At 37.5% G+C, this 20,881-nt stretch overlaps 1 protein-coding gene and 1 long non-coding RNA gene across 3 annotated transcripts; both read left to right on the top strand.

Annotated features, from left to right (window-relative positions):
• The first annotated feature begins 5,190 nt into the window (after positions 1-5,190).
• LOC144194837 (uncharacterized) lies at positions 5,191-9,395 on the top strand. The gene is made up of 2 exons (XR_013326000.1): positions 5,191-5,522; positions 7,705-9,395. It is a non-coding gene; the product is annotated as an uncharacterized LOC144194837 (long non-coding RNA).
• Positions 9,396-10,747: 1,352 nt separating this feature from the next.
• Positions 10,748-19,567, top strand: hsd17b12b (hydroxysteroid (17-beta) dehydrogenase 12b). 2 transcript variants are annotated; one of them, XM_077713641.1, is made up of 12 exons: positions 10,748-10,842; positions 10,921-11,128; positions 14,154-14,200; positions 14,525-14,600; positions 15,068-15,175; positions 15,354-15,418; positions 15,619-15,663; positions 16,299-16,333; positions 16,571-16,652; positions 17,346-17,411; positions 17,579-17,728; positions 18,532-19,567. In XM_077713641.1, the coding sequence occupies exons 2-12, from the start codon at positions 10,951-10,953 to the stop codon at positions 18,637-18,639; spliced, it is 960 nt and encodes a 319-aa protein (XP_077569767.1). In that variant the 5' UTR covers positions 10,748-10,842; positions 10,921-10,950; the 3' UTR covers positions 18,640-19,567. The 2 variants fall into 2 exon arrangements, with proteins under 2 accessions (XP_077569767.1, XP_077569768.1); XM_077713642.1 differs by lacking the exon at positions 10,748-10,842 and having other exon boundaries at positions 10,849-11,128.
• The last annotated feature ends 1,314 nt before the right edge of the window (positions 19,568-20,881 follow it).

Below are 20,881 nucleotides of genomic sequence, written 5' to 3'. Positions count from 1 at the left end.
TCTCACAAGGGTGTTGGAGCCTATGCCAGTCAACTACGGGCAGCAGGCAAGAGACACCCTGAATTAGTTGCCAGCCAATTACAGGCATGCTATCATGACAAAATGTATTTCAAGATGTTCTCTTTTCGTAACCTTTTTTTTTTCACAATGCCGGCCTGTCTTTACTCAGTTCTATATGTATTTGATGTGATTATTCCTGCTTTTGACATTTTCTAAACCGCTCATCCTCACAAGGGTCACGGGGGTGCTGGAGCCTATCGGTGAAGCAGTTGGCAGCCAATCTCAGGGCACAAGGAGACGTACCAACATGCATGCTCACGCTCATACCTAGGGGCAATTCAGAATGTTCAATCAACCTACCATGAAAGTCATGGGAAAGTGGGAGTAAACTGAAGTACCTGGAGAAAACCCACGCAAGCCCCGGGGAGAACATACAAACTCCACACAGTGAGTAACGACCTGTGATTGACCTCTCGACCCCAGAATTAAGCGCAAACATGTATCCATGTAAAGATGCCGTTTTTGCCCTGGTGAATGGACGCGTGCCAACTTTATTTACATTCCAAATTTCATTTTACCATAGAGAGGTAATATAGGAACACTAAAAAGTACATCACCTTTCAAGGCGAAGTTGTGCAATTTTTCCCCTTCATTGCAGTTTTCTCCATTGCATGTGTGTTCTGTTTCTGAATTTTTCATGACTCATTTAAAAATCTGAACTTTTTTTGCTGTTTTGTACAATATATCTATCATTAATCCTGACTGGGAATGTATTTACGTTACCTAAATAGCTGTGGCAACCTGGACAAAGACAAAACTGATTATTTTTACTGATTACTGATAATTGGCTGATGGTTTTGGGCAAATACAGAATGAAAACTATTGTTTATTGAATAACTACTTTTCGGGGGTGACAATCAACTTTTAAAATGGGAAAATCTTGGCTTAATCATTGAGAACAATGTTAAAACTACTTCCAAAAATCTTGTTTCTTTAATCTCTATTGAAATAATAGGGCCCTGTCATGAATAGGTAGAGTGCAAACGTTACATAATGCTCCTTTTAAGCATCTCAAACAAGTGTAGGTTAGAATTGGCAGAAAATTGTGAATGTGATGGTTTGAGCTGAATGGCTCATCTTATTAGGGATTCACTCAAGTGTAACTACACTGCACATGTGTGAAAAGATATTTTCTTTCATGCAACCTCCCTCCACCCACACACCGTTAACTCACAAGATCTAAAAATGGCACGAGGACAGCGCAGCTATTTTTAGAATTTAAAAAAAACATAAAAAAATAACAGGATAGTCGCAAAGAGGCTAAAGAAGAAAATATGTACACTTGGCTATTAATACAAATGCAAGGCATGCAATTTTTGTATGTTCCCCACCCTTCCCATTCAGATTTGACGGCAGCAAATAGACTCCTGCATTGCTAATGTGCATTATTTATTGTTACTCCCTTGGTCTATTCCTGTCTAACATAACTCTATGCCAGCTCTGCTAAGAAATGTTTCTCAATGAATAATTGAGTAGAGTTATATTTTTGACCTGGCCTATCTTATCTGTAGTATATAAATAGCTCCTCTGCATCAAAGCATGCATGGATTAGCCAGGGACGTTGAGCCTAGCAGTAGGAGTCTTGTTATGTAACAGGCATGTGACTTGTCACACCACTGAGCCACTGCATTGAATGAGTGTGTGTGTGAGGCTTTGTGTCCATTCAGTGTTTTCAGGCTGATAGTACTGCGTATTCACTACTGTGATAACTCAGGCAGCAGTTGTTGTGTCACGAAAATTGCAAGGAATTTATACTGCATTTGAGACAAATGTGCACTCTATTGACAAACGTCCGTTTTTGCGAGGTTTGAATTTTGATTTCAAAGGGGATGCATTCACGCATTAAGTATCACAGCTTTCAAATGTACATTATTAGTTTTATCGGATATAAATATTATCTTTTAGCCAGTTTTCCCTTGGTAAATATTTAATCATGAGAGGGAAAGTCTCATCCTTGACATTCAAGTTATTGATGAACTGCTCCTGTCCTATTTTGTTTTGGCTGTCTGAAAAAAAGTTTGGCATTTGTTTCAAGGCTAAACTTTTGATGATCATTGTTGTGCTACAATGTATCATTTCAGTTCTCTGTGTGTATTTTTAGCACAGCACTGCTGAGTATAGTAACAAATGTTGCCGCACGATATTACATAATTGAATGATAGTGACTTTTTATAGTCGCTGCAGAAAAAAGAGCGCAAGACCTGATTTGAGCCGAACAGGACACGAGTGCATTGCTACATTCAATAAAACGTTACATAATAACCTTGAAAATAAACTTACTACTGTGGAGGAAGAACTTTGAAAGGAACAAAATGTTAGGGGTTGTTTATTCATTCATTTTCTGAACCACTTTACACACATTAGGGTAGTGGGGGGTGCTGGAGCCGATCCCAGCTGACTCTAAGCCAGAGGCAGGGGGACACTCTGAATCGATGGACACTCAGTCATACCGAGGGACATTTTGGAGTGTCCAATCAGTCTACCATGCATGTTTTTGGAATGTGGGAGGAAACCAAAATATCCAGAGGAAACCCACACAGGCTCAAGGAGAACATGCAAATTCCACATGCACATTCCTGTTTTTACCAGGGATGGCCGGGTGACCCAGCACGTTGGCCACACAGTTCTGAGATTGAGGGTTCGATGCCAGTTCCGGACCTCCCTATTTTGAATTTCTATGTTCTTCCTAGGCTTGCGTAGGTTTTGTCCAGGTGCTCTGGTTTCCCCCTCATCCCAATAGCCCGATTGCTAATTTGGTTGAACACTACTTTTATAAAACTTAATGTGTCTATTTGATGAAGAATTCTTGTGAAGTGCCTAGTTCATTTGCTTTGAAATGAAAATCGCAAGTTGACTGACCACCTTTTGTATTTATAGGACCCCTCATTACAACAGTAATCAAATGTATACACACAATACTGCTGATGGGCGTTTGATGTAAGAAAACCATGTTTACAGTAAGTGGCATTGGTCTTTTTCACCCAAGTCGTTGTGGCTCTCAATCTGTTAAAACACAAACAGACCACTAGTGTCTATTGAACCAACATATAGTTGTTTCAGTAGACATTGGTAAAAAAGAAAAAAATGGATTAAAATACTGATGATGAATGATTGCTTTAAAAAAAAAGTAAAATCAGGAACTGTAATGTACATCTATAACCATTTGAATTTGATCCTAAAACAGAAAGTCGGCACTCAAACAAAATGAGGCGGCGGGCCAGATATGGCCCCCAGGCCGGCACTTTGACACCTGTGAACTAAGGACAAAGACAAGACCTTATTTGGTCGATCCTAATGGAGAAAATATTTCTTGATGAACTGAAAAAAACTTGAATTTTCTTTTTATGTTTAATATTAGAGGCTCACTCGCCTGACTTCGGTATGGGCAGGCGCCAGCTCGATTCCCGCTGGTGGCGGTAAGATTGTGAGTGTCGATGGTTGTTTGTCCTTCTGTGTGCCCTACGGCTGACTGGCAACCAGTCTAGTGTGTAGTCTGCCTTCCACCCCAAAAGTCAGCTGGGTTAGGCTCTAACAACTCCCGCAACTATTTTGAGGATGCGCAGTATGGAAGATGAACCAATGTTCAATGTTTAATGATGAATGAACGAATGTTTAATATTGGAGAAAAGTGTCAATACAAGTCAGTGGCTGTCTTAAACGATGGCAGACATTTATCAATGCTGGTACTAATTGAGCCAATCCGATTTGAGTAAACATCCCAAATTGTTCCTCCCTTCCTGTGTTCGACACTAATACACGTAATGTGTATGTGCCTGGGTATAACAGACTTCAGATAATAGCCGTGCTTATTATCAGAATTATATTTTGGTCCAAAAGTCTTTCCCAATACCGGAGATCTAAAAATTACAAAAAGTTTCAGGCATGAATATTTTGAGTGACTATCTTTCACATGTATGGTATTCATACTAGGAGTTATCTTTCCCTTTTCAATAGAAGCTACCTTTCAGGCCATGAATCTAATCTTGAGGGCAAAATAAATGTAACCCCTGTATAACAATGGCTGTGGCACAATGTGTACTTACTTCAATGTGGTCGCTCTTATTACAAACCAACGTTTGGGCACGTTAAACATAAAAATGTCCTTTAAAAAAAAAACATCACTAACAAGAGAGAAAGAAAATGTTAATTGTTCATCCCATGTCATTTTCTGTGATGGATTTGTGATTGCTTTTTGATTATTACTTTTTTCATGCACAAACATAATTAATATTTTCTTTTTATTTTCGCAGAGCCATAAGTATCCAGTGATATTGACCATTCACCATGCGTCAACCCTGTATACAGTAGTAGGCCACCTTGAGCTGAGAAAGCTGCAGCGGCAGGCATGTTGAGGATGGGAGTTAAAAATAGCATCATCAGTCGGCCAAGCGGCGCCCCGTTACTACGCGTTTCAGCATTCTGCCCTGTGCAGGGTGGGGGGGGGGGGGGGGGCATGGGGTAGGGGTATAGAGTGGAGAGGTCCGCAGCCCTCCAACTACATCTGCAGCTCAGCATCATCATAATAGGTGGAAGCGGTGAATACCTGGGGTCTTGTACGTGAGTCTACTAGAGGGGAAACCCAACCTGGAGGCATGAGTATCACCAGCTGATCCGCATACACAAACATTTTTATTCATGGCGCTCCCACCCACGTGATGGCTGAGGTGTGGGCAGATAATAGGAAGGTCTCGTTCGATGGAGGCAAAGAGGAGATGGCTTTTGTTTCAGTCACAGCATTTCTCTCCTTTCCCCTATTTGTTTTTCTACCATGTTTCTTTGGACTCATGCGGATGCATTTTCTGCTACAACCTGTGCATGGATGCTCTTACGTTCATCATCCAAGTGGGAGATTCTCCACCTGACGTCAATATTGACGCAGTTATGAGAGGAGGAAGTGGTTTTCATTTGTATGATGTTGTTAAGTCAAATAACAGGGAATATGGGGATTTGAATGATTAATCGTATGCATTTGTATCTTTCTATGGGGATTTCTTTTATAAGCACATTTTGATTATAATGAAAGATATACCATGCATATATCTTGAATCTGTAGAAAATCAGAAACATATTTCCACATATTGTTTTAAGGAGACATCTCTGTGCACGAGCATTAAACATGCACGATGGACAGTGTAGGATGGGGGTGATGAGGGTAAAGGGGCGGGGGTGATGAAGGCTGCACGCACGAAATTCCTCCAAGGAACCTCTGCGAGCTTTTCTTTTTTTTTTTCTTCTTCCTCTTTTTTTTTCATCACGCGCATGCTAAAAATAGACACAGGGTTGGATCGTGATCCAGAAATAGATAGGGGGCATCACTCCTATAAAAGGCACACCATTCAATAGTACAGTGTGTGCACAGTAGGAAGAACCGAAAAGCATGAGAACATTTTAAAGCAGAGAGCAGCTTTATTTTGTATTTTGTATTTTTGTCTTGGCTTGGCGACACTCCTCAGTCTTGCATGGTGAGTATTGTGGGACGCTTTCTCTTCTATCTTGCATCCTCCTGGTAGATTTTGCATCATTCGTGTAGTTTTGATTCATGTCATTTCGTGCAGCTAAGTGAATGTGACGTTTTATGGAGATCTTTGTTAGCCCATTAAATAGGATGATTTTTTTGGGTGCATTGGCAATTTAATTGCGGAGCATTACTCAAATTATTATAGCTATTATTGCTTTGTACATTTCTTTTTCACACGAGTGGGGAACTGTCCCCTATTGTGGTGCTGAAATGCTCGTTTCCACAATGTCTGTATCATACACCACTCTCTGCATTACGGAATCATTCAATGCACTTCCATGTTTCACGAAATGCATTTATGGGGTCTTCATTTAATGTTTAATCATTTTTGTTTATTTTTACCGATTCAAATATGGCCAGAAAGACCGCTCGTCTTTGTGAGGCATTTTGGGCGTGAAGTAAAGCAAATAGTCAAATAAAAAGCAGCTCACCGCCTTAAATAGAGCTCGATAATGACATTTGAGTCCTTATTTGCAGTTTTTTCTCCTTTTGTGCACGATGAGACTTGTGTCGTGACTGCTGAAAGTGAGCACGCCGTGTGCTGCGTCAGTGGCGTCTGGCTCCGTTGAGCTCGAGACAGATGGGGGAGGAGGGGGGGGTGTAGCGGGTAGAGGGGTTGGATCGTGACCGGCTGGCTGGAAGACGCGTCCTCGCATGAAAAGACTTGAACGGCTTCAGTGGAAACAGTGACTGAGGGTGGGGCCCCAAATACACCCTTCCATTTAAACACGGGACGTTGGTTGGGTTCACGACCTCACATTTGAGTAAAGACGATAACCTGAACACAATAACCAGGCAAAACTGCACGAAAGACAAAACATTTGTCTTAAGTCGTTAAGTAGAATATAAGGTGCCTAAGACGGTCTGCTAATACTAGGTACTGCTTTCTTCAGCCTTTTTTTTTTTTTTTGGTCGGTGACAATTGGAAATGCAGGGAAGCCTCATCTGCTCCCGAAAAGTCCACAACTATTTTTTTTAAGTAACCACAGTGTTGCTGAAAAGCAGTGTAGATCGAATTTCATTAAAAACACAAATATGATATGAATGATCGATGAGGATGATGATGATGAGAATGAGGATGGTGATGTGATGAGGATGACGGTGATGATGATGATGATGATGATGATCATAATGATGATCATGATTATCATGATGATGATGATGATCATAATGATGATCATAATGATGATCATAATGATGATCATAATGATGATCATAATGATGATCATGATTATCATGAATATCATGATTATCTTGATGATCATGATGATGATAATGATGATGATGATCATGATGACGATGACGATGATGGTGATGATCATGATGACGACGATGATGATGCAGAAAATAAAATGGGGAGTCATGGATCTGCAAATTGTCCATCACGAATCTTTTTGCGGTCTGGGCTTGCTGTGCATATGTCAAGGTGGGAAGCCCTTACCCCAAAAAGCATTTGTGGAGGATGTGAACCACGTTTCTAAGCATGTCAGCACACCAGCATAAAACATACCTCTGTTGCAATGACTCTATCTTTCAGTCAACCCATCATACAACTTCCAGAGCCAAAATGGCGCCAATGCTCCCAGTTTTAAGAGTCGGCAGTACTTTTTCGGGACATTTTGTTGTATTTTTCAAATGTTAAATGAGTTTTTTGTGTTTACGTCTTTTCAATGTTTAACCCACAAATTGTACACAATCATATGAATTTATCATTTGTGCTTTAGTCTAACTTGATAGATGACCAAATGTGAGACAGATACTAATATACTAATAATAAGATGTGCAGGGATGTCATTATTACGCAGTGGTCACTGTAATGTTTCTATTTTTGTTTCAACTATCTTACAATTCATCAAGATAGACAAACGGTCATTAATTTCTCTTTGTCTCAGTCCTTGTGAAACTACCCTAAACAATTCCAGATGTGACGCCCAGGCTCTTAACTCAAGAAGGGAAAAAACAGAGTCTGGGACAGTATTTTTTGTTACAAATTCATGTAAATGTAATAAATTGGTAAACAAAATCTTCAAAGCATACTCTTTACTATGTTGTGAATATTTATTTTTTGAGTTGTGTTAGTGAAACATGTTTGATGCTAAAACACTGTGTTTTACTTTGTCAAACAGGTTGTCTCACACAGATTTGCAGATGATGGCTGATACAACACCCACCTCTGGATCCTCAGATGATCTAAGGACATCACATTTGTAGTCTCCAGTCAAAATATGGCTAACAGTTGTTGTTGAAAAATCACATTAATATTTAAAATGAAACAGCTATGTATCTGTTGGGGCTACTGGCCAACACTTAAATAAACTCGAACACTGGAACACACACTGAGGCAGATTCAATGAAAGTTGAAGGCCGCGTCTGCAGAGGCGGGGGAGTGGACCATCTTGAGGCCCAAGAGTGTGACTACTCTCCAAGCTCCTCTAAGCTATCTCCCGCCGAAAAGCTGCTTCAACGGTGGTTTTATTAAAGATAAGACAAGTCATAAAAATGGGAGGCGTTAATACAAATGAAGGAGGTGGAGAGCAAAAGGTGTAGTGCACATTTTAACCATTATGTGTAAGTTAAATTCTATTCTAGTAACTTTTAATACATCATAGTGAAAAGGGTGCAAAACTAAATATAAGAATACAAATATATTTCACATATCCCCCCTGAAGTTACTTTGAAAGAAATTTAATTTTCAACAATCTATATACCTCCTGTGCAGGTTTTAGAAAACACATATCCTTAATAGTCACTCAACATTGGTATGGAAAATAACAAAATCACTTGTCAAGGCAGAAGCAAAAAACTCAAGTTTACTCATTGGTACTTGAGAGTATCACTTCAGGGAAACAGTATTTGATATTTCTATTTTGCACGAAATTTAATATTACAACAAGATGAGGTATACGTGTGTATGTTGTAGTTGCATTTCATCTCATACACACTGAATGTAGGATTTAATGATCAACTCCTTAAGATTTTTTACCTCTCAAATCTATTGGATTTTAATAGATGTAAAAGGTAGAAAAAAATCTTCATTTAAAAACGGTTTTAACTTTTCAAAGGATGAAGACCACCCTTACATTGCCAGAGTCATTACATGGTCAATAGACGTAAAATAAATTTAAGATTTTGTTGTAGAGTTGCTGGACTTACATTGTGATTGTTTTTATCCTTGTCAGACAGATGGTCATTAAGTAAATAGAACAAAATAGTCAAGCACAAAAATTAAAAAACTTCCCTTGCAGTAATAAAATAGAAGTACCTCGTAAGGTAAGTATACTTATGTTGGGCTGAGAAGCACAATAAAAGTTATATCCCAGGTATAGAAAAATAATATTGACCAAAGTTTCTCCTTTATTTACTTTATTATCGCTTTATGAGTGACATGAATAATATTTGCTTTCCTTTTTTGTCATATATTTGTGGTATTAAAAGAAAAAGAAGACGTTTAATGCAAATATTTTTTTATTGGAAATGTTGTACAAAGATTTAATCATAGTTTACAAAGGAAATCTCAGAATACAACAAGATTATGAAGCCCGTAATGTTTCTATCTTTATTCTTTCCTTCCTACCTCTCTTGTTCTCGCTCTTTCTTTCTTTCACAATTTTTCCTTTTTCTCTAATTATGTAATTTTAATGATTAGTTATTGTAATTGTTCAATTGAAACTTTCAAATGGTATTTACATTGTATGTATTCTTTATAAAACCGCAAATAAAGTTCAGAGTACTATTTTGCATGATAATTTCAGTCGCACAATGGATTAAAACTGCATGGAACACTCAAAAAGAAATAAATGGATTCAAAAAGCTTTTAGACATTGTGTTTTATTTATTGGACTTTGAGAAAAAAACAAGAATCACATAACAAATAAGACTTATCAATATAGTTTTCCCGATGTAAAGTTGAATGAGTTCAGTTTTATCACACTTATTCGCTACCGTTTATGGTGATGGACGTCATTTTAAATAGAGACTATGATGAGAATGCGTTAAGAAAGGAGAGCTAAGATTTATCAGTCACATTCACTTGCATTAGAACCATACAGTTGCTCTCATAGACTGTGCCTACAAGTAAATGCCCCTTGAATCTTAATTTCATTCAGGTTTCTTTTGAATAGGTTTCCTTTGAAAGTTCAGAGGCAAACAAGTGAAACTCCTGATTACCATTGCTGCAGTTCTATTTTTAGAAGCTATGTTCTTATATAATGCTCTTGGTCACATTATAGACCCATGCTGTCTGATCTACTTGGCTGCTTAGTATATAATGTTTGTCAGTGTACTCACAGTTCTATTCGCAGATGTATATTTCACAAGCGATACAGAATTAAAGAATGGACAATATATTATTGTTATTATCATTATTACTAGTATTGCAGGATACGCAATTTTGAACACAATGAATGATAATAGTCATTGAAGTTCACACCCTTCTTATCATTTTTATTCTGCGATCGGATTGAGATGAGCTCAATTCAATTCTTATTTAGTAATTGTATCTACCGTTGAAATGTTAATGGCACATCAATATTACTAAAACAATATTGGTTATTACTAAGAATTCATGTTTTCTTTTCATTTCATGATGGGCTGAGTGTGAGTGTGAATGATTCTGCGCCTCCTCGTCCCTTCGCCTGGTGACCTAAGTCAGCTGAGATAGGCTCCAGCACCCCCTGCAACCCTTGTCGCTTAATTGAATTGAATAAAAGGATTCAATTCAATACTATTCAATTCAATTCAGCGATTCAGAAACAGATGAATGAATAAAACAAAAATACATATTGTTGCGAAGTTAGAGTTTACCTCCTCGCTAATGGTAATGCATCAGGCCTAGTTTAAACTTAAATCATAATTATACAACAAGTTTCTTGTCACAATGCTCACACTCACCATCCACTAATTACATTTTTCATTCATCTTGATCACGACTGTATTTAACATGGTATTTTATGCAAAAGTGGCCAGTAAACAAATGATCTCCAACAATACATTAGAGGGTCAATATATTTTATTATATGTTTTTTTCGCATCCATAATATTCCTAACGTTTGACAAATGTAGTGCGTCTCCATTGACTACGACACTATTTGGCGAAGGTAGCCGTGATAAGCAGTAGGTGGCAGTCTTGTTCAAATATTTTTTTTTTTTTTTTTTTGGTCATCGAGTGACAATATAGCAGAAGAAGAAAATAGCCAATCACAGATTGTTTTTTCTAATCGCCCTTAAATCATTACGACAAACGCGGAAGTGCCATCAACTCACCGGTATACGTGCTTTTGCACTTTGTTTTATCCTTTATTGTAGTGTCAATTTAAGGAAGACACACATCGTTTTTTTTTCAGGAAAGAAAAGCAGTGCTTTTGGAGGCAGAGATGTTTTCCATTGAAGATGGTGTTCTTCCAGCCCTGGAGAAGCCGCTGTATTGGCTCGGCGTTGTGACCGCGGCCTGGCTGTCATTGTGTTCCGTGTACCGCCTGCTTGCCGGCTTTAAAGTGTGGGTGCTAGGCAATGGGCTGCTGGTATCACCCACGAAACTTGGCAAATGGGCCGGTAGGTGTTTATACATAACTCTTCTTCTTCTTCTTCTTCTTTTTTTTTAACTTTTATGTATATATTTGAGATACAGACGCAAAATGCGTAGTTAGTGTAATAAGATGGCACTGGCTTTTTATTTGATCTTTGATTTTTAGAATGACAATCCCAAATGTTTCCTTTCAAAATTTAATTAAAGTAATCTAACTAAAGTAGGATTTGGTGAATGCATAGATGAAATTGATGGGGTTTGGTAGCTCCAACAACGTTAAGAACCACTCAGTTGGAGTTAGAATGTAGGGTTTAAGTTATAGTTAGAATTTAGGGTTAGGTATAGAATGTAGGGTTAGGTATAGAATGTAGGGTTAGATTTTAGGGTTAGGGTTGGAATTTAGGATTAGGGATAGAATGTAGGGTTAGATTTTAGGGTTTGTGTTGGAATTTAGGGTTAGGGATAGAATGTAGGGTTTGAGTTATAGTTAGAATTTAGGGTTAGGTATAGAATGTCGAGTTAGATTTTAGGGTTAGTGTTGGTATTTAGGGTTAGGGATAGAATGTAGGGTTAGATTTTAGGGTTAGAATGTTGGGTCTGGGTTAGAATTTAGGGCTATGTTAGATTTTAGGGTGCAAATGTAGGTTTGGGGTTAGAGTTTAGGGTTATTGTTAGAATTAAAATGTAGTGTTCGTGTTCAAATGTAGGGCTAGCTTTATAATGTAGGGTTGGCGTTAGAATGTAGGGTTAGCGTTAGAATGTAGGGTTACGGTTATTGGTAGAATTAGAATTTGGGGTTATGGTTAGAAGGTAGGGTTAGAATTTGGGGTTACGATTTGAGTTCAAGTTTAGGGTTGGGGGTCAGGGCTAGGCATTTAATTTGTAAATTTGGAACTCCTCTGAAATGGTTCCTCCAAAGATACATTTAAGTGAGAATTTTGTTTTGTTCCTGGAGTTTAGGCAGGTTCTCCGGAATTTCGAAGTTTGCGTTGCATTTCCAGGTAATTTCCTGGAATTCCGGAGTAGTTGGCACCTTTGCAATTTGTTAATAGTTAAGCAATACCATGGCATGTTTTTGTCTGTTGCGATTTCTGCCATTCTAATCTATTATGGACCTCTGTTCACAGTAATAATAGACGCCTGTGTTTCTAGGTGCAGCCTAAAATGCCCACACTTATGCTATTGATGCCAATGGGACTGCTGGTCACCATGACATTGTTTTCTCTGATGCAGCTGGTGTGGCGGTACACACTGCTTCCCTGTCCCAACTCTGTGTCTCTGCTTTTCTCTGGCCCTTATCCACTACCTTCTGCTCAGTCCTTCTATTTCTTCCGCAAACTAATTGATTTGTCTTATTATATTTTTTCAAAGGTACAGCAATATTGTCCAATATTTATTTGTTTAAAACAAAATCTATTTAACGAGGATGATAAGAATTTCCTATTGTTATGTACACATTTTAGGTTTCCTTGACAATCTTACCTGATTTCTATTATTTGTTGCTGGCCTTATTCAAATCATATCATTTAGAAGTATTTTATGAATATATGTGCCCGAAACTGCTTCTATGTCGTTTAGACTACGTAGTTGTGTGGTTCCTCTTACATAATGGAGCTATGTCATGCGCCGTGTTGCACAGTGCACTTGTGGTCTCTTATTTATTTACTACAGTAAATACAGACTATATTTAGAACATGGTGTCAGATTAGAATTATTTCACAGCCATTTGTCATTGAATTAAAAATGAATTAAGAGACTGTGATTAGATTAGAGGCCTTTAAAAATCCATCTGTCCACTGCTCAGAGAGACGGAGAAGGATTTGAGCGAGCCGTAAACAGAGAATAGAATAATTGAATGAAGAATAAAATAGACTTTAAATGAGAAAATAGCAGTGACCTACATTTTGCACTTAAATAGTGCTAATGTAGAAGTCTGTTTCTAGCTTTTCTGAAATTCCGCCAGCAAATTGCCAAATGGTTATCAAAACTGTTTTGTGACATTGTTTGCTTTAATATAACCATCGATCTACTTAACGGACATTATTCTTTCTGTTGGAGAAGCTTTTAAGATCAATAGCTGGTCTCCTTTCATCTGTTTGTATGTGTCTAAGAATGGAAGCATATCTGTTCCTTTTATTTATTTATGTTGGGGCTACTGGCCAACACTTAAATAAACTCGAACACTGGAACACACACTGAGGCAGATGGAATGAAAGTTGAAGGCCGCGTCTGCAGAGGCGGGGGAGTGGACCATCCTGAGCCCCGAGAGTGTGACTACTCTCCAAGCTCCTCTAAACTATCTCCCGCCAAAAACCTGCTTCAACGGTGGTTTTATTAGAGATAAGACAAGTCATAAAAATGGGAGGCGTTAATACAAATGAAGGAGGTGGAGTGCAAAAGGTGTAGTGCATATTTTAACCAATAGGTGTAAGTTAAATTCTATTCTAGTAACTTTTAATACATCATAGTGAAAAGGGTGCAAGACTAAATATAAGAATACAAATATATTTCACAATTTATAAAAAAAAAAAAAATTGAGTTTCGCATGCAGTGCATTTCAGGATATGCAGTGAGGCGTAGGAACCGGTTATCTACAGCCTCCCTCATTCACATAGTTTGCCTGACTGAAGCCGACAGTTTCATTATGTAACAGAACTTGAGCCATTCATAAATGTGGTTTATTCATACAGTTGAACTTGGGAATGGGAAAACCAAGGATGAAACCCTAAACCCGGGAAATGAATTATATAATAGCCAAAAAAAAGGGGGGAAACCAATTCTCCTTGTAATTGTGTCTATTTTTACCCTGAACGCATTCAAGCCATGGAATTGAATTGATGCTCAAGATAATGTAAATATCTGCCAACATTGACAAAATAATGTTTATTTTCCAGCCTGAAACATGCTGAGCAACATGTCTTGTGTTAAATTGTCGGTTTTTCAGTGCTTAATCTTAACTAAGAACAGTCTTGATGAGAAATGAGTGTATTTTCTCTCTTTGTGTCCTTGATTCAAATGTTAACTTTTTAAATGGTATTTTTTTCTGCTTAGTTGTGACAGGAGCTACAGATGGGATTGGCAAATCCTACGCAGAGGAGGTAGACAAACACAAAAGCACACACTATGTTACATTATTACAACCTTTAAGGCTTGTCAAGTCAGCACTTCTCATTCTTCATGTTATTATTGACTTTGAAGTCCTACTATTAGAAATGTAATCTGTGAAATCATTGTCTTGAAAATGGATTGCTATGCATTTGGGTCATTGTCTATTTATCTTTAGAGCCCAATTTTATTTGTATTTTTCTGGAGGTTATTAGTTAGACAGTAGAGTGCATGCACACTCTCCTCGTACTGTGCATTAGCACACTCATGATTGCCCAACTAACAGGGCTTTTCATTCTTCTGTTGTACTTTTTTAGTTGGCGCGTAGAGGTTTTTCCATAGTGCTGATAAGTCGGTCTCAAGAGAAGCTGGATGAAGTTTCCAAAGAAATTGGTATATATTTTTTTATCTGCCTGTACTAAAGTATTAGAGGAAGGATTTCCCTGGAGATTATGAAGTCTTATTATGCCTCTCTTTGGCCAAAATTTCTGCTGATGTCTAGCTTACTTTTATTGTTCTTCATACCCTATTTAGTCAGATGTTTGGATAAACTAGATCAGAGGTCTCCAAAACTATTCCACTAAGGGCCGCATTGGGTGCAGGATTTCATTCCAGGTCTTTAAAGTGGCACTGGCAAATGGCCATAGCCATTTGGAACATAAAGTGGCACTTTTTTTAACGAATCCGATCCTTAATAACTGATTGCAGTCAGGTGATAATTGCTTTATCAGAAACAAGTTGAAACTAAAACCAGAACTCACAGCAGCCTTTGATTTCTGCCTATGGAGAACCCTGCACTAGATTGTCTTAAAAATGCAAGTGATACTTTATAATGATGAACATTGTATGTATACATACAGGGAGCAAATGTGGTGTGGAGACAAAAACCATTGCAGCAGACTTCAGTTCAGTTAATATTTACTCCAAGATCGAAGATGGACTTGCAGGACTGGAGATTGGAGTATTAGGTAAGTAGCGACCTTATCTCCATCGATATTCATCATTGGCCATTTTAGATTAAAATCTCCATAGTTGCATTTATCCTTTACATTTACATTTCGTTCAAAGGAAATATTCGCAATTTTCCTTGACTTTTGCTGACCCCTACAGGCTACATTGGGGAATAACACTTTTTTTTGTCGACAGTGAACAATGTTGGGATATCCTATTCTTATCCAGAGTTCTTCCTCAGTGTCCCCAATCTGGATAATGTAAGTCAGTGATTTATGCACTAGTTTTCTAGTGGCTTATGAATGATTCATGTCATGGAAGTGAACTTTTATCCAAACTCTAAAGAAAAAAAAACTTTCAATGTGTTCTCTATGGTGCCAATTTATCATTTTACCAATTTCCACATACTGTATTCTGCAAATGCACGAATCTAATCTCATGCTATTTGTCCTTGTTTCAGTTCATTGACTCATTGGTGAATATCAACATAACATCAGTGTGCCAGGTGAGCGCTTCAGTGTCAAAACTAATACAGCTATAATGACACGCATTGGAGCACAGAATGCCACCAATGTAGTGTCTGCTGATAACAAGGTCACATACACACAAGTGCAATCCAAACTCAAACATTCATTCAGCTTCGGTTGCCAGAGTGCCAGTTTCTATCCCACCTAACTCTAGGCAGGAGGTGAGGCCAGTGTTTTCATCATTCATCACTTCAAAAAGTAGTCATTTTTAAGGAATGTGTCATGCCGAAATGCAAACATTCTTTTAAAACCACAGTTTTGACATTAATACCGGATTTAGATATCTGGGGTTGTTGAATTAATGTGAAGATATCGAAACAAAGGGTGGCCATATCCATGCTCATGTGAAATCAAACAGGAGACGACATTTAAAAGTCCGGACAAATTCAAGCCCAAACAAACAGTCCTGTGACACTTATATGATGGCATTGCATAAGGCAAGATTGGAGCTCTTAGTTTTTCATCTCTGTAAAATTCTTCATCTGCCTAATTTCTTAGTTTGTCACCCTTTTTTTCACTGATTTTTTTGGGATACTAATGCCCTTGTTACCATACATTTGGATTCTGGAATGACTTGACATTTTGTTTTTGTTGCTCTCCATCTTTTTACTAGATGACACGACTTGTTTTGCCTCAAATGGCTGAAAGGTGAGTTCTTTTTTTTTTTTTTTTAGATTCTAATGCCAGAGCCAACAATTTTTAGCAAAAATTGTATCAGAATACATTATATCCAAACCACTAAAAGCAACTGTGTAGCCTTAGTTTGCTCAATTCTGTGCATTTAGGTAGTTTCCAAATGCCATCAATTACATCACTGATTTTATTGTTTTAATCTAGAATCAAATAACATTTCCTCACGCTGAGTCATCTGTTATTTGATTTTAGGAAGAAAGGTGCCATTCTTAACATTTCATCTGCCAGTGGGATGTATCCTGTTCCTCTGCTCACTATCTACTCTGCATCCAAGGTGAAGAGATTATTTATTTGGATTTAGTAACAAAGAAGCACAATTACAGGTTGTTATCTCATATAGAATGATTCATCAGGATAATGCAGGATATGTAAAACCGGGTTTTCTTTAAAAGAAATAGAAAGAACACGAGGATACACTTCAAAAGGAATACACTTTACCGAGCTTAGATATCTGTGATTTGCAACATGTTGTTCTGTTCACTATACAGTGTGTGGTTACTGATTTAGTATTGATGTGTGATACTGTGCATGCTTTGGCATCAAATTGATTCAAGTGAGTACAGGGCACACACTTTCAGCTTTAGTAGAAAACAAGTTTGCGTTTGTCTTAGTATAGACAATGTATATATATATGTATATATATATATGTATATGTATATATATATATATATATGTATATGTATATGTATATGTATATGTATATGTATATGTATATGTATATATGTATATGTATATATGTATATATGTATATGTATATATGTATATGTATATATGTATATGTATATATGTATATGTATATATGTATATGTATATATGTATATGTATATATGTATATGTATATGTATATATGTATATGTATATATATATATATGTATATATATATATATATATATATATGTATATATGTAGTATGTCGTATTCACCATTGACGTTACGAATTCTTGAATGACCGTTATGGATTTTCCAGGCATTTGTGGACTTCTTTTCAAGAGGGTTGCAAGCTGAGTACAAGAGCAAAGGGGTCATCATCCAGGTACAGCCTCAACAAGTCTGCATTATTGTGAATACATTTAACAAATGAATCAGTTAACTTGTGACGATTGCTGTGGCTTAATAGCTTTCTAATTGAGGTGATTTAAAACAAAAACACATTTGAAGTCAGACAGATTTATATAACCTCAAAAATCACCTTTTTTTCAGAGTGTGCTGCCATTTTTCGTGGCAACTAAGCTGAGCAAAATCCGGAGGCCCACACTGAGCAAGCCGAGCCCGGAGCGCTACGTTGCTGCAGAGCTTAACACTGTAGGCCTTCAGACGCAAACAAATGGTTACCTGCCTCATGCTATCATGGTACGTGGTGTCTTTTTTGAAAGTAACAATTCATATTTTAAAACACTGCGGCACCCCTGCTCTCGGTCTGGTGAGACAGTTACAGCCAATTACAAATTTTATTATGGACCATGGATGTCCCAATGTTGTTGTTTTTTTGCGCCCGATCCGATCTTCTTATCTTCTCGGTGATGCTACAAACTAAAGCACTTCTTCTCACATAACTGTGGAGTACTGAAACAAAATCTGATCTTGTTTTTGCTCCAAGCATTTTTTGTTTCGTCTTGCATGATTAAATGTTGTGTTTTTTGTGCAATGTAACATTTTAAACAAACTGAGTATAGAGCTGGCACTTATAATAGCCCAATTTAACACTATGTCGCAAAAGTATACCTGGTTTGCCATCTTTTGCTATTTCTTTTACATGATTTAAACCTCTGAAATCCACGTCATCGGTTTGATTTCTAATCACACGATTGTGACCATGTTTATTCAAAATCTGCTGAATTTGTCACTTGGCACCTGTTGTTGATCGGGGTCAAAATAAATAAATAAATGCCCACAGAAAAGCTTAAGGCACAGATGCGATCCAGTCGTCCTCCAAGAGAAGCTTAATTGTAGGCAAAACAAATGTCTTAACAGGCATGTGGAAAGATTAAATACATTTGACAGTCTTGGTAACATTTGATAACAATTGGCCTTCATTTTCTTTTACAAAAGCACCTTTGTAGTGCCAGTTGTTCCTCTGGGTTTGAAAATCATTTATGAATGTTAATTTGTTATTTGTAAATGCCACCAGCTGACCGTGTAATTTCTCTCTGCAGGGCTGGGTGAGTACAGCTCTGCTCCCTGCCAGCATTCTCAGCACACACGTGATGGGAATGGCTTTGTCCCAGCGTGCTCGTTACCTCAAGAAGCAGAAGCAGGGTTAGCTCAGCGGCGGCCGGGAGCGGACCAGCTGTGCTCATGCCTTGTCTGACTACCATCGTCATCATCATCAGTGCGGACGAACAAGAGGAAAAGCTGACAGTTGCCGGGGAGCAAATCACTTCCCCTGCCCTCTCAAACTACAAGTCAGAGATGATGCAACGCAGCTTCTGGCTTCCATCACTGTACATTAGTCTTCTGCTTTCATCAACCAATTCCACACGCTATTAATTTACATTACTTTGCTATACATTTAATTTATACCAAAAAAAACATCTTGATTCACATGTTTAGGGTAAAACATTTGCAGGCTGAGTTTCTCAACATTCCTAAAGATCATGTTTGTCATTTTTGGAGTAAATATTTTTTTTTCTAATTGTGATGTTTAAGCTAAAATTATGTTTATTTAGAAAACCAATGAATACATATTTTCTGGAAAATGTGGTCAGGGAAAAACACAGTCAAATCATGGCTAAAATCAGTCCTTTTGAACTCAATAGGATGCAGAACACGTACAGTTATCCCACAACACTATTTATCAGTCCTTTTGAACTCAATAAGGTGCATTCCCGTTATCTAGCATTATAAACACTATTGTGTATGAATTGTATGATCAGGACATTTGTTTAAAAGTGTGTTTTATACAACTTCAGTATTATCCATTGTACTGTATATTCTTTTGGGTGTAGCTAATATTTTGCATTTAGACAGTAGTTGCCCTATTTAATTTTATTAAATGAGCCGATTGCCTATTAGAGTTCAATTTTCATCAGTGTCCTAATTAATTCTTATATCAAGTATTTCCTATTTGACTATTCCTAATTCTCTGACCATTATTTAAAAAAAGATCTAGTACTGTAACAATGTCCCCATTATTTTCTGTGTGTGTTAAAAAGTTCTTTGAAACAATTAAAATATTTTGATGAACTGATACTTTTTTTCTTCTATTTTCTGTTCCATTTTTTTGTGTCAAGGTATCAGAAAATGCTCACTTTTTTCCCCTCTGTCCCCAATCTGTTGTGGGAATAGAGCACTTGGAAAAGGCATCAACGGATTTTGCTCCAGCTGGCAGGGCCATATGATGGATTTTGTTGCTTGTAAATAACAACCATAGATGTTATTTTCACTGAACGGAAAGCACTTGAAAGATCCTGCTTAAAAATCCAATGCGACCTTTAAAATGTCAACTGGGTCCAGGAATTGAGATGATACAGGGGTGCTAAAATCACTCACAGATGGTGTTTACTCTGCCACAGCTCCAGAAGATAAAGTGCAGGGATTGGTGTATACGTTCTTCGATGAGTCTTGGTCTGAAAATCAAAATGTTGATACATATTTCACACATTCTCCAATGTGGCATCTCTCCTTGACATTCAGTCTCGTGATTAACATTTGTTTCTCTACTCCCCCGAAACCTCCGCTCTTCGTTATAATCTCTGCTAAGCAACAATGTGGGACACTGAAAGGCAAAATAATTGGATGAAGGTTTCCAATTCTTTTGCATGATTTCCCTCTTTATGGTATTTACATGAAATTCACAATTCGAGTGTTAAAATTGAAGATGTAATCATGAAAAAATGCCACTGTATCTAGCAATTTTCACCTGTTACTCATTGGTTAACACTATAAGTAATTTTTTGACCCATTTTCATTACATTATAACATGTCACAACGACATCTGTTCTACTTGAGAGTATTTAAGTACCACCCACACAAAAGAAACACTCCAATCATTATCGCGTCATAGTCTTTAACAAAGCATTTTCTTTCCTAATGGTTAGAAAGCTGATTCTTAATGTAATTTTCATTCTTTTCATCATTCAATAATGTTGTATTAGGACAAAAACTACATAATTTTCACTGAGTTAACTTCTTTCAGCAGGTTTCCTTATTTCCATTTCTATATATGTGAGCTTATGCAACTTATGATTTCCATTGTCCATACAAATAGTTTGGTATTGTCGTTCTGCCTCTTTTCTCCCAAACATTTCTGCCCGGTTCCCATGCCAACAGTTACTGGGAGATGTTTCCGTGCACTGAGATGGAAACTGCCGGAAGTATATCATCACAGAGGATGTAGGAGGAATAAGGGAGATGTCCAAAGGAAGAAATGGGTGGTTTGCAGAGTTGTATAAAGAGTGTCGGTGGTTCATTTGCTTCAAGTGACACTGTTTCGATGCTTTATTTTTTTCACTGACCAGATTCATTGACATTTCAAAGGTTCCTCCAAAAACCTACATTTTTGAA

This window comes from Stigmatopora nigra, chromosome 3 (assembly GCF_051989575.1).
Source record: "Stigmatopora nigra isolate UIUO_SnigA chromosome 3, RoL_Snig_1.1, whole genome shotgun sequence".
NCBI classification, from domain to species: Eukaryota; Metazoa; Chordata; class Actinopteri; order Syngnathiformes; family Syngnathidae; genus Stigmatopora; species Stigmatopora nigra.
Note: the sequence above shows the minus strand (reverse complement) of the source record. Positions and strands in the feature narration are given on the sequence as shown.